This window comes from Seriola aureovittata, chromosome 2, assembly GCF_021018895.1.
Source record: "Seriola aureovittata isolate HTS-2021-v1 ecotype China chromosome 2, ASM2101889v1, whole genome shotgun sequence".
NCBI lineage: Eukaryota > Metazoa > Chordata > Actinopteri > Carangiformes > Carangidae > Seriola > Seriola aureovittata.
Genome location: NC_079365.1, coordinates 23,917,062 through 23,931,504, shown reverse-complemented (window position 1 = coordinate 23,931,504; position 14,443 = coordinate 23,917,062). Strand labels below are relative to the sequence as shown.

Here is a 14,443-nt window from a genome sequence, read left to right as displayed (position 1 = left end):
CCTGAATGTGTGAAAGAATATTCAGTCATTAAACTCTGATCCTGATACAGTACATACTCCGCTTCTGACTCATCTCACAACAAGACATTTTTGGCCTCAGTTGAATATCATTTCAGTGTGCTCTGATTTCCTCTGACATAGAAATCAGGTTGATCTGAGGCTTTAAATTGCCTGCGTTTCTGAATATAAATGACTATTTATGTTAGCCTCTGCGATCCACTGGTGGTCCGCCTGGGTTTTTTTCAAAGCCCTCCTCCTACCCTCGCCCCTCTGTCCTCCCTGCGACCCTGAAAAGGATTCACCAGGCTTAGTGAATAAATGTATTTGTTCCATAACCACGGGTGACAGTAAATTTAGGTGACAGAGATTGCTATGGAATGTGGCACAGATGATTGGTTCACGCTGTGCGCTCTGTTCAGCCTCCCGTGCAATAAACAACTGGCTGTCTTTGCTCCTGCTCAGCTGTGGTTACTTCTATGGAGTTTACAAGTTTGGTGGCGCACCCCCTAATTAGCATTGAGTGCAATCGTGACACAGTCCTGCTTATCTATTCATGGAATATGGTTTACATAATCCTCGTGCTAATGTAATCATTCGGTGTCCATTTGAGCCTTGTGGATATTCATCTTGGGAAGAAGAGAACTCCTGTTGGTATTGAAATAGACTGGCTTCACCGCAGGAGCAAAATCTGCACTCAGAATGGCCTCGTGTCATTTGCATTGACGCTACAATCCATGGGACTGAATGAAACTGAACCACACCAGGAGGTTACACAACCCACTGCTTCCATCATATTTCATTCCCCTAATTTTCTCAGCTGTGTTTTTTTTTTCATTTCAGCTGTATTCAGTACATATATCAAAAACCTCCCAATAATAACTTGTTAGCAGAAGCTGCAGTTACTCAAAAAGGATTAAATGAATTACGTCCCTCACTGCTCCACAGGCCTTCATTAATTATCCATCTTTCACAGGATGGCACCAAGGTCTTTCTGGCTCTTTGTTCTAATATGCAATACCCACCCTTCCTTAAATGTGCCACAGTGTTGTGCAGAGATAGATCTCAAAGCCACTGTTACAAAGGGGATCCTCTGTGTCTTGTGAATCATGGATGATGTCAGATGTCAGTTAAAGCTTGTTCTCAAACTGCAGTGTATCTGTAGTGAACTAAAACTTTTTATTCACAAGTTCAGCAGCCAAACCCATGATTGTGACACAGCTTGTTGCATCACTGAAAGACAGGAAGCAGATGCTCAATAAAGAACTGGAGCTGGATGTTTGTAATTTTGCTTTAGTTCTGTGAAAACCTTGAATGTGTTTGCGTTTCACTTGATGAATTCAGCTCCGAAGCTGTGAGCTGATGTCATTACTGCAAAAACACCCCGTTTTCACAGATGCTCTAAAGTCTCCATCTCCACAGCAACAGCAGCATTTTCAACACACTTGTCTTATCTACACTTGTTTGCACTTATGTTTCTTATCTGGAACATGTTGGGACATGTATGTTTATGCGTCTCTCTTCTTTTCGTCTTGTTTCCCCAGGCACCACGCGACTTCCTCGAGAGGGGGAGGTGCCCGGCGTCGACTACAACTTCATCAGTGTTGGCGACTTCAGGATCCTGGAGGAGAGTGGCCTTCTCCTGGAGAGTGGGACCTATGATAGTAGGTGTCACCGCAGTGTTAAGAGTATTAGAGACCTGTGTGTGGCCGCATGCATTTACCTACAAGATTCACACTGACAGCTCTCTATAATGGACTGAGGGTAAGCTCAATATTCACAGTCAGTATGACTTACAGCCTGCCTTTGTGAAATGGTGACAAGCAGGATGAAATGTATTGATCAGTGAAACATGATTAAAGACTAGTTGGAAGTGACAGGCAGATTAGCAGCGATACTCGCAGCCCTTGAGATGAGCTCCACTATTCAGTTTCTCCACTCTGTGTGTAGAGCGGGCCACTGAGGGATGAAGTATGCAGACCTGAGATTTAAATATAAATGGAAATACTGTAAAAATTCACACAAGGGTTTAACTTTTTTTTTTTGTCAGCAAGGATTAACATAAACCTTACATTTGTCAGAAAGTAAATGTTTTACCAGCCAGCCTTTTAGAACCAGAGAGAACCAGCAATGACAGGTGTGGTGCAGGTTCAGATTCCTTATTCTGTCCAAAACACTAAAACAGGGTGTAGGTTACCGTGATAACCAACATTGCAGTCATACGTCTGGTGTTGTTTTTGGGATTGTGAAGTTTTACTGACTTAAAGAGGACTTTACATTTTTACAAATACACATATTAAACATTATTTCTTGACTGAATATTTTTTCATGTGACTGTGATAAAATACAATTCGGGAAGATATACCTACAGAAAATGCAACTGCAGATTATGATACATTTTTTGAGGCGCTTGGTCTCATGACCTTAGCGTTTCTAAAATCCCGGCTACACCTGGTTTCCTGAAACACTGATCTGAGTTTGAATCTGGCAGAAAAAGATCTTTGACATATGTCAACCATTCAGTCCATTTTAACTGCTAACTGCAGCTACTTGTAAAGGCCAAATGTAACAAAAGTGGGTTAGTTGAGCATTTAAATGTGGCAGAAGGTTAATTAAAATGTAAATATGCAATATGTAAGTGCTAACTGCATCAAAAAAGGAGCAGGCTGTACTTGTTGCCTTTTTATTAAGTCTCCTGAAATCCTTTAGGGTGCTACCAGCTAGAAGTCCATTGCCAGCAACAGTCCACTCACGCAGAGAGAGCTTGTTCTATGTTTGAATTCAACACTCATGCACACTTGTGGTGTGTGTTGGTCTTTAAATTTATTTGTGTGCCCATGTACGTTGCTTCCCTCTGTGTGTTCTACGAGTCTGTGTCAGCACCTCTGTGTCCGCTCTTGCTAATACAGTGTACAGTACATATTCACACAATAATGTGGGAGCATGCAAGCAGCTGTAGCACCTGATGGTGACCTTATGTAAAACCAGTCAACCTGCTGATCCCACCGGCTGGCTGCACAGTCACACATCAGGAGGTCCCGCTTGTGTTCTTACTCTCAAGTCGTGCTTTATTCATGGGATAAACCAGCCTTCTCCTTTTCCTCCCTCTCTCCTCTCACAGACCTCTTTTACTCAGACAGTTCAAGGCGGGAATGTCGCACCTTTATTCCGCCTCGCTGTTCTGTATAAAAAGTAAAATCACGGAATAGGGAGGGCATTGTTGTTCCGCCTTTAAGCCAGCGGCGGAGGCAGTCACGGAGCCAAATCGATGTCGGTGGAAAAGGTGGGACAGACGTTGATGCTGTTGTGCTACACGTCATGCCGCCATGCTATCTAAAATCACACACGGGGGCGGCTTTATACCGGCTTTGTTTGGCTCAGTGTAAACAAGCAAAGGCAGCATAATGGACGGCCTTCTTATCAGCGAGGATCTCTGTATAAAAGCAGCTATAGACAGATACACGCACCCTTCCCACACCGCCTCTCTTAAAAAATAATAATTTCATAAATGTTCGTTTGCCAGCATGTAGCTGCAGTTAACATGTGAGTCAGTTGTGACTTCTACTTAACAACAAGAAGACAAGTACAGGCATGTTCTTTCCAGTAAGAAGTTTACACAATGAGGGATATTCCAGCTGAATGGCCAAATATTTACCATTTCTAACACATTACACTACAATGAAGCATAAGCACTTGCCCTGCATTCAGAGGTCTTAGAAAGTCAGACGGTCGCAGTGTATTTGTGTCATGAGGGGATTGGAACGGAGGATTTCTCTCACATTGCGCAATGATTATGGCAATAACATGATAATCTTCCTGCTCTCTTTAAGCTCATTCTTTCTCACTGCAAATCCAAGCTGCTGTAAAAAGGGAGAGGATTTTTCTAAATGTTTGAGGGGCAAGCTCTGGTCGCATGAATGGACCTTCTTCTGCACCATTCTCCCATTCCCATTCAGCTGCATCTTGTGCTTCCTATATGATGGAGAATTAAAAGATAAAGTCAAATCCTCATCCAGAGAGAAAGCGCCTTAAGGCTGACAGCAGCTTCCTCTGGGTGTGCACAACTGTGTGTCTGCGTCTGTGTATCTGAGGAAGTTTGTGTGTGTGTGCGTGTGTGTGTGTGTGTGTGCGCGCGCGTATTTACGGATGGTGAAGTGCATATTTTAACATGAAGCATGATGGGCCTGTTGAGGCAGTTTTCTTCCAACAGTCCCTGATCCCTGTGATAAGGTGCCAGTCCCCCCTACCCTCATCTTTGTAGCACAGTGGCAGCAATGACATTAGACACACACAGGTATACACACACACACATATATGAGGACACACTTGTACATCTTTGCACATATATAAATCCCGTCCTTCCTTGTGTCGGGACAGATCATCTAAGAACTCAAAGATCAGGTTTCAAGAGCTGCCAAGTCACCCACAAGCTGTCCTTCATCTCTGAGCCGGAGCCAGGCGGGATTTACACCTTTTATAGAAAGGTTCACTGTGGGTAGGAAGGGAGAAATGGAGAGCAAACTGTGGAAGAGCATATGACAGAGAGCGGGTGTTGATAAAGAGGCGTGCTGAGCTCCTCCGCTCCCAATGGAAACCTCCTTTCCTGTGGAAGCAGCATTGCCTTGGCGGCACGCAGATGTGTGGATTAGCTTCTCAAAAGTTGGAAGGTTTCAGTATACTATCCCTGAGAGAGAACTGAACACTCTGATAGTGGCTGCCCCCCCTTCTCTTTCTCTTAAACCCAGTCAGCACAAGCCCTCCATGGCTACTGTGGCAGAGAGTGTTGATCTCTCAGCGGCACAGTCAACTCAAAGAGGAGCTGGAAGTAATTGGATCGTGGAATGGGATTTACTCCATTTAGTTGTGCTTCAAAAGCAGCCTATTTTTTTTCTTGAAAAAAGAGGGAAATAAACAACGCCCTCTTGTATAGGTCACATGGGTTGTATTCTTCCTGTAAAGAGTTCATGAATTACCTCCGGTTTAAAAGTGCACAGTAAGTGAGCTGTGCTCAAGGTACTAAGCTAATGGGATTCTTAGCTAATCATAATGGTCTCACTAATAGTCCCAAATGACTTGCCTGAATGCTCATTATGTTAATGGTTCATGTATAACAGTTTTTCTCTACTTAGAAGATATTTTATGGGAGTCATTTAATGTATTGTACAGATAATTTCAATTTAAACACTCTCTCTTCTCCTCTTTTATAAATCACCCTGTCATCTGTGACTCTGTGTATCCATCACCTTCTCTCAATAAACGCTGATCAGAGGTTAAGACACAGCACACATGCATACCTAGCCAGGGTCAGACTGTTTCCGTGGGTCCAAGCTGCTCTATGAGTGTTAGGGTACATGCCAGCTACTTCATGTTGGTCCTGAGGGTCCCAGGTTGCCTGCCAAGCAGACACATAAGCCATCTGTGCCAGGCGCTGAGAGCAAGTCTCTCTGGACTTGTGGTCCCTCCTCAGTCTCTGTGCCTCTGAGGGTCAGGTTGGGACACTCTTTCAGAGCAGCAGGACAAGAGCTGAACAGTCCAGTGCAGTGAAGTGCAAGACTGGAGGGACAACTGCCAGGAAAATTAAATTCTGCACATAGAGAGGGTTTTTTTTTTTCTTTTTTCTGACAAACGACATTGCTAATCTTCTACCAGGGAACAGGAAATTCTGCCAAATTGAGATCCACTTCAAACCTGTTGTTTTGGAATCCCCATTGTGATAATGAGTCAGATTTAAACAAGGAAGGAAAACAGACAGTGGATTAAATTGGGTGTGAATGGGAGAGCAGTATTCATACATTAGATGCGATGTGTGGCATACTGGGTGGATGGATTTGTGGTTGTGTGGCTCTGTAACTGTAACTGTCTGCTCATGATCTTGGCGAGATAAAAGAGCGCTCATGACCTTGTGTAGCTTATGCATAGTGCCCTTGACAACAGGAGTCTTTTTATTACGAGTAGCTGATTTCACCACCATGAAATTGCTTGCACGCACTTTGAAAGAGGAGGCTCGCTCTTCCTGGCTCATCAACCCTGTGACACGAGGATCACAAGTAATGTCAGACGAGCTCCCCATCTCATCAGCTTATGAGGCTTCCCGCCATTTATAATGGCAAATGGTGCCACAAATCTTCACTGACACGCCGCTTTCACACACCTCTATATTTGCAACGCACATTTATTAGGGGGCCAAGAGACATGTTTGTAAGTAATTAATCACAGGGGTAGCGTCTGTCTGATGAATGTCAACGTGTGGCAGGAGACAGGCGGAGATTAGCCAGCAAACCCAATCTCTCCTTGCTATCTCTCCTGTTAATGAAGCCATCCTTGACAAATGCGGATGAGTGTCGCTTAGTAAACAGAGAGTCGAGTGACAGGGAGGGAGGGGGCGGGCTTTCATCCAGCCTCCTTCTCCTCCTCAACCTTTCTGCTGCTTTGAGGAATCTGAGCATAGCTGCATTAACCCAGTTTGCTGTTTATTGTAGTTGGCACGCCTGAGGAGATGAAGGCCAGACTCAAGATGGGCTCACTTATCAAAAAAGCGGTTGTGATGTTACTGTATCGTGCTCTAAAGCCACTGGAATGACTATGATGTTTCCTCAGAGCCCTCTGTTCTTCCTGGCATGCATGCCATTGCCGTCTTTCCCTCTTTGTACAGAGTTATAAATGATCTGGAGCTGATACATGCTGCCCTTATAGTGCAGCATTTGTCATGTCTGCATGTTCATGCTTAAGTACATCAAAGGTTTATAATAGCACGGTCCCATACGCAGCTGGGCCCAAATGAAAATAAGATCAAGTTTATGGAGGCTAATTAAATTGCTGAAAATCCCTATTTCCCAGTGGTGCCTCTTCCTATTCTTTAATTAATCTAATTATAAATCATGATTTAGCTGAGTAGACTCAATCTGATGATTGCTTATTGTGGGAACTGAGTAAATATCTGACCTCACAAATGGATTGCCAGAACATAAATTTGATATTATTGCATAAACACATCTCACAGAGAAGCATTTAGCACACAAATAATCATAATAAATGGTAGAGATAGAAATTAGTATGCACATTATTTATAATCCTAATAGAGGTTGAATAATCACCACAAATAAATTGAGTTTCACATACTGCTCACCAGCCATACATAGATGGATCACCCCACGAGCTAAATGAGCAGATGATTTAGCAAAGTTTTTCAACCCCCCCTCCCCCTTTACGGAGTACTGTTATCCCACTGAATAATTATAATCCGTAACACAAGGTTTTTCTTCATTAGGAAAAAAAGCAAGCTGAGAGATAGATAATTGCTGTATTCAATGATCAGTGTAATTAGTTGCTGGCAAATTCCAAGTGAAGTGATTTTAATGTTACATGAGTCATGACAGCCCCGTAGTGCAGTTATCGAGGGAAAACAAAGCAGGGGATTAAGATACGTGAACGTCATGCAGAGGAAGCAGACTTCTGAAACTTGTACATAGTCGACCATGAGTGATGGCTGGTGTGTGACATTCAGGGAATTATTTTTTGATTTAAATCAGGTGAATCGGAGTGATGTTAGACATGGTGGATGGTTTCTCTGACTGCGGTTGTGTTATTTTAAAAGTCTCTCATTCTCTTATTCTTTTCTCCATCTTTCCTTTTCTCTCTCTCTCTCTAAGGTAACTACTATGGGACCCCGAAGCCTCCCGCGGAGCCCAACCTGGTGCAGCCTGACCTGGTGGATCAGGTGCTGTTTGATGAAGACTACGGTGGCGAGGTTCCGAGGAAACGCACCACCTCAGTGAGTAAGATGGACAGGAAGGACAGCGCAGTCCCTGAGGAGGAAGATGATGATGAGAGGCCACCGCTGGTCAATGGATTGCCTGGTCAGTAAATGTCAAAGCACAGAACGTCATGTTAAATAACAGAGATTCTGCCGTACTCTGTTTATCTTTTGGTTGTGGAATTGCCACTTTAGGTCAAAGTCACTGTCTGTTTGTCTCGTGAGACATAAAGACTTTGGCTTGTTGCAGATTGTGTACAGTTGGATGGGCCCAGTGTGTTGGATGAGGACACCACAATACCGTGCAAATCTCAACCCGTCACCATAAAACAGCATTTGAAGATTGACTGCATCCCCCTGAGCAGATTGATCATCTTTCTTAAGCTCGTGTCCCATCTGCTTCTCATTTATTTGTCAGTCAAGGTTGTATTGTGTTGTAGACCCAGATCAAATTGTATTTTACCCTTTTTTTTCTTAAAAAGGTGCCAGATGGGGGAGATTTGTTACAAATGGAAATGTAACTATTGCTGCAAGTCAGTTTGATATACTTTTTTGTGTACATGAAACTGAACTGATTTGACCTTCAGTTCTTTTTAAAGGACAAGTTCCCCCCAAATTCCAAAAGCACATACCACTGTTGGTATCTAGTCATGTTCTGAAAAGGTGCCCAAGGAAAGTCAGAACCCGTCCACAGTAGACCCAAGGATTGTTGGACTTGGACGTGGACCTGGACCTGGACCTGTATCTGGGCCAGAGAGAACATAACACACAGACCTGTGGCAATATAATTTGGACCTGATTTGAGCTCCAGAATTTTGGTTATTATCAATCTCCAACATTTTTAATTGTTTTTCATTTATAAAGCACAAACATTCGCTGGTTCCAGCTTCTTAAATGTGAGAATTTATTGCTTTTTCATGTCTCACATAATAGTAAACTGAGTCCCTTTGGACTGTTAGTCAGACAAAATGGTAACACAACCATTTTTTCAGATATTTTATAAGCAAAATAATTAATTGATTAGTCGAGAAAATAATCTGCAGATTAGTCGATAATGAAAATAAACATTAGTTGCAGCTCTGTTGTGGATAATCCACAGACCTCACTGTCAACGGTTGTTTCTTAAAACCTGGACAAACAAGATAAAAAAAATGTCTGCGTGCCTAGATAGTGCAGAAGTTAAACTGTTTTGGGTGATTAAATCATTTAATACTGGTCTGCTACTGAGCTACGCTCGACTTAACAGGGTTCACATGTTGTCTCCAAGGTGACAGTTTTCTCACACGTATTCAAATGTGATAGCCACACTGCTAATAGATCTTCCACTTGCAATGCTGTTACTGTTACCTCTTAATATACTGCCGCACAGGTCACCTTGGGAAAGTGTGATCCAGAGAGCAGGACACCGTGTATGTGATCAATCAGGACAACTCTTCAGCTCTCTATGGAGCAAATCTGTCCTTAATGCTGACAAGGAGAACAAGCCTGCAACAGAAATAGGTTACATACTGTGCACCATACCTGGGTTTTTTAGAGTAAGAGAATTGGGGTCCAGGCTGAATTTTTTTTATTTTCTATTTTTTTTAACTGAATGAAACATTGTTTTGACAGTCACGGCGCAAACACTGCTTGCTCAGCTGTACAAAGGATTCACAGAAATCCAAAGTCTGTTTACCCAACTGTTCTGTCATATTGAAATCAAACACAAAATGATGCCCGGACATCCAGGAGTTCTTTTTATGGAAAGAAACCAGTCACAATTGACTGCTCCGCTACAGCCCACAGCTATGGCAGAGGAATCTCAGACCAGCCATAGATGGGCAGAGTTATGGTCGAATGAAAAAAGAGGTTAATGGAAAATGTGAGCTCTAAGTCTCTAAACTCTTGACTGCAGCTTCTCCCATCCTCGCTCAGACTGTCGTTATCAACCCCCCTCCCTCTCCTGCTGTCCCTCCATAACCCATCTGACTCGTATCATGGAGTGGGCCCTCACCCTGCTGTGAACCTTTATTGAAGACCTCAGGTCTCCTCAAGGCTCTGCCCTCTGTCTCGTTCTCCAAGTGTTTACATGACTGGAGCAGATGCAGTATTACGCGTTTGTTGTCTTTAAATGTGAAGCCGTGTTTCTGATCAGAGAGGCGAAACAGAAAAGCCTTTCAGAAACTGCAGATAACTAACACGCTGATGCTGATGAAGGGCTCTGTGGTTGAATTTTTAGCAATTTTATACCCAATCTAAAATTCAGGTGGAAAGATCTTTAGGAAATACATCCCCCAGAAATGCTTTTTTTGTGGTGTGCATGACATATTTTGGCATTATCCTCCGTTGTGAGGAGGTTAGCATCACATGAAAAGAAAAGGATGAAAAGCATTCGTTTTTCATCCTTTTATAACCGTCTTCTGAGGGAAGGCATGAAGTGCTAAGTGAATTAAGAGGGCCTTTGTTGTATGTTTCATGTTCATTGTAGAGCAGCTTCTCATTAAAGGGGAGTGTCCACAGATGCAGGAAAAATATATGTGAAGAGCAGCGGTAAAATATTATCATACAGAAACCGCCTCAGGGTTCAAATGGCCCTTTCTAATATTTATCCCTGTCTCATCATTGCAGCCCACAGGGAAATGCACACATACACATAGGCCTAAGCATTAACACTGTGCACACACACAAAATGCAAAACAGCCCTTTGGCAAAGACATGCACACCATCACTCACATGCAAATCCTATGAGTGATATAAGGCCTCCCTCCACTCCCTGCAGCAGGCAGGAAACCAGAAGGGCAGAGGTGTTCCTGCAGGCAAACCTTCCTCTCTGGTTTGCTCTGTTTTCTCCCCGTTCTTCCACTTTTTAATCCACTCTTCCACTCCTCTTTCCAGAGCACAAAGAGAGGGCAGACTGGAGGAAAGCGGTGCCCAGCTATACCCAGTCCAGTAGCTCCATGGACTTCCGCACATGGAGCTCGCTTCCTCGCGATGACAGCCTGGAGCCCCTGCCTCTTAACTGGGAGATGGCTTACACTGAGACCGGGATGGTCTACTTCATAGAGTAAGTGACAGACGCAACCCACTGGTCATGTGAACAATTTAGTGCTAAAGCAATTAGTCAGTTGACTAATTAATCAGCATCAACTGAAATATATCAGCATTTTTTGCAATAAATTACTGTATTTGAAATTATTTATCAAATAAAAACGCCACATGTATCATCGTCTTCCAATATCAGGATTTACATCTTTTATATATGATTTTAATTTTTATAAACTCTCTGTCGATTTGTTATAAATAAGTGTTGTTCTGGAAGAGGAAACCTTTGGGTTTTGAGAACACATGGCCATTCGTACTTTGTCTGACATTTTAGTTACTAAACAAGTTATCAAAAAATGAATCAGCAGATTAATTGAGGATGAAATCGATCATTGCTCGCAGCACTGAATACATTTTGCATTTTAATGCAAACATTTCAATGAATCCGAATTTATAAAACACATTTAGCTTTCACATACTGTCAAACCCAAAAAATTCAGACATTACTGCACACCTTAAATTGGACATTATAAATAATATCCCATGTAATTACATGTATATGGAGTTTCAACTGTAGGTAGCCTGAGACAAGAAAGGACAGCTGACAGTCTGACAGTATTTTATATTTTTCTTCCTTTCCACAAATGCCATTAGAATTGTAAAATGTTGTGTTTTCCCATTAGAAAAACAAGAATTGTCCGTGTATCCAACAACTCTCAGTGAGCCACAGCATTGCAGTGGGTGAAACGTTCCTTCATTACCATGAACATATCAGTCCCACATAAACTGGCCTTCTGCTCTAAACACTAATTAGTGCAACATGTGTGTATTATTCTGCAGCTGAAAATTATCCCCAACAAATGCAAATCACCCCTGTTTGAGTAAAGTTGTTTTAGGAAATTAGTTCTATAAATGAAACTATATATTTGTGAGCTATTAAATATTTACACTGTCGGTTGGAACCAGTGGACTTGGAGTCTCTTCATGTGATGATAAGGAAAGTAGAATAACAGAAGCCAAAGCACAAGCAGCAAGAGGAAGCTACACACATTAGCTTTGACTTTAGCTTCATCAGGTACAGAACAATCTATGCTCTGAATGATAAGTGTTGAAATTGAGGGCAACTGACGACTTGAGTGCTGTTACTTATGTTAATTATGTCATCTTACAACTGCAGTGGGGTAGGCAGCACGATGTGATATTAAAAATGAAAGTGATATTTGCGTGTCTGATGTCATAGAGTATTTGTATTTACTGCTATCTATGCATAATGAAACACAGATAAATGTGTCTGTCAGTATCAAATCAGTGTCTAATCAGCCCAGCAGTGGGGTTAGGTTTGATCCTGCGTGTGTGTAATGATGGCTTTGTGATCTACAAGTCAACAGCTCGACAGCATCACGTTCACATAAAAGGGAGAGAAAGAATGAACTGGGTACAGTGTACACATACTCATCCTTCCATGATAACAGACGTGACTGACAAGAGTTTAAATATTTCTAGGCCCCACTTTGATGGAGCTCAGAGCGTCAAGAAGGTGTAAATACTCAGATTTATTCCCACTGACAGCCACAGTTGTTTCACTTGCTATATTTTACCAAACGACACAGCTTTAAAATCCCAGGTTTTCATAATACATATTATTAAGCTCTTTCTCTGAACCAATCAATGCTTTGATTTTAGAAAAATCGAGTAAACAAACCTCTCTGAGGGCTATACTATATGTGTGTGGGAGGACATACAAGCACACGTGCGTGTGCATGCAGGCCTGTGTGTTTTATTCATGTTTGGCTCTAAGCCACTTGTCTCTGAAAATATCAGAAGACCATTGTGATTTTCCTCCTGATTACACACCCCAGTTGTTTAACGCATTTGAGGATAAACGAGTTTGTCGTGTTTCACATTCAGAGGGTTTTTTTTCCCCTCCCGTCTGAAAAGGCCACCTAACCATAAACACAGTAATGTGACAGCTGAACATAAACCAATGGATCAGATGTTTGTTGATGAATCCAGTAACCCTTGTGCACAAGAGCATATTACTCAGGAGAATACTGTTGCTGTTCTTCTGTTCTGGCACGTCCTTAGGTTGGCTACTCCTGGTTCAGCAGCGATTTCTCTGCTGGCACATGCTGGTTTTTATTGTTGATGTTTCCTGGCTGCTCTTTTTGCTCTGCAGTCATAATACAAAGACAACTACGTGGCTGGACCCCCGCTTGGCAAAGAAGGCGAAGCCCCCAGAGAAGTGTGAGGATGGAGGTATGTAGACTTGCACTACGCAGCTAGTCTGTTCAAGCATACAGTCATTCCATTAGCTGCTGCACATGTATTTACACAAGGGCAGACCTTTAGTGTATTTGCCATACATCACATGATCCATCACTACACATATTTTCACACAGTTAATCAAATAACCAGCCAGGTAAAATATGACAGTGTAACTTCTCTTCCAAAATGACATGTCACCCAAGATTGACCCTGAACATCACAGTCAAGCAGCTACATTTTTCTGAAATCTAGTGCTGAGGTCTACTTTAAGGAATTCCAGACGTGCCTTTGTATCCCCAGGATGCTAATGTGGGCTTAAGTGCAGGCAGAGACAGTGAGTGGCCACGGCTGAAAGAGTGGGACCCTTCCAGCTTGGTTTTAATGGACTTTTACAGGCGGCCGGAAAAGCGAGTTGGTGTGTTGCTTCTGAAAAGCAACTCCAAAGCTCTCTCTTGCGTGAAGAGCTCTTTTCTCTCTCTCTCTCTCTGTCTTTTTCTCTCTCTCTCTGTTTCTCTCTCTCTCTCTCTTTCTCTCTCTCTCTCTTTCTCTCTCTTTCTCTCTCTCTCTTTCTCTTTCTCCCTCCCTCTGCCTGATATGTTCATCAGGGCATGATGTACATCAGCCGTTTCATCCGGCCTGCTTGTTGAAACCACAGAGATGTTCACTAAATTATTGTAGGCTATTTTCATGGCTACTTTCTTATGCTAAATGTCCCAGTCAGGGGGAAAAATACACTGGTAGCTACTGCTGTATCTCACCACCATGTTGAATGGGTTACAACTCCCAGATGACTGTCTGCTAAATACTGTGCCTGCTTTTCGTCTTCTGTTATCTTTGTGTGTGTGCCCTATTTGCATTGTTCCACAACACAATGTAACATTATTTTCTTTTGCAGAGTTACCTTATGGCTGGGAGGAAATTGATGATCCGCAGTACGGCACATACTATGTCGAGTAAGTGTTATGCATCTATTGATATATGTCATTTCCTGGGAGTCCGGTTGCCGTCATCAGAAACAGCGTAAATTGTCTTATCACAGATGCACATAGCGCACAAACACATTTCACCAGAGGCATCACAGCACAACAGCACATTACACTGCTTAGTGTACATTAGCAGTGGACCGGCATAAATCAATACTGTCTAAAAATAAACAAATGGATCCAGCACACAGCTCATTTTGGGTGTCTCAGGTGAGGATGATCTGAGTTATGTAACATGCAGATAGGAAGCATTTACCTGGAGAACAGTTGCAGATTCTGATCAGATTTTCGCATTGTTTATCAATGGGTGGCAAAATGAAACTCTGCGGGTAACATCGCAGTGACCTGCATGTGAACACAACGCTGATTGTGCTCTCGCTGTGTTCTGCCTGTGTTTGTGTAAGTAAGCGTGTGTATAGAATGC

General features: G+C 42.6%; 1 protein-coding gene across 5 annotated transcripts in view; it reads left to right on the top strand.

The window, feature by feature from the left end:
• Window positions 1-14,443, top strand: part of LOC130186931 (membrane-associated guanylate kinase, WW and PDZ domain-containing protein 3-like) — a 121,598-nt gene that overhangs the window by 86,287 nt on the left and 20,868 nt on the right. For 4 of the 5 annotated variants that reach the window (XM_056404303.1, XM_056404293.1, XM_056404328.1 and 1 more), the window contains exons 3-7: window positions 1,542-1,661; window positions 7,647-7,853; window positions 10,625-10,793; window positions 12,948-13,027; window positions 13,932-13,989. In XM_056404303.1, the coding sequence (XP_056260278.1) occupies window positions 1,542-1,661; window positions 7,647-7,853; window positions 10,625-10,793; window positions 12,948-13,027; window positions 13,932-13,989 (634 nt within the window). Of the gene's footprint in view, window positions 1-1,541; window positions 1,662-1,690; window positions 1,762-7,646; window positions 7,854-10,624; window positions 10,794-12,947; window positions 13,028-13,931; window positions 13,990-14,443 lie in introns of those variants that run through there. The other variant, XM_056404310.1, reaches the window with a different exon arrangement.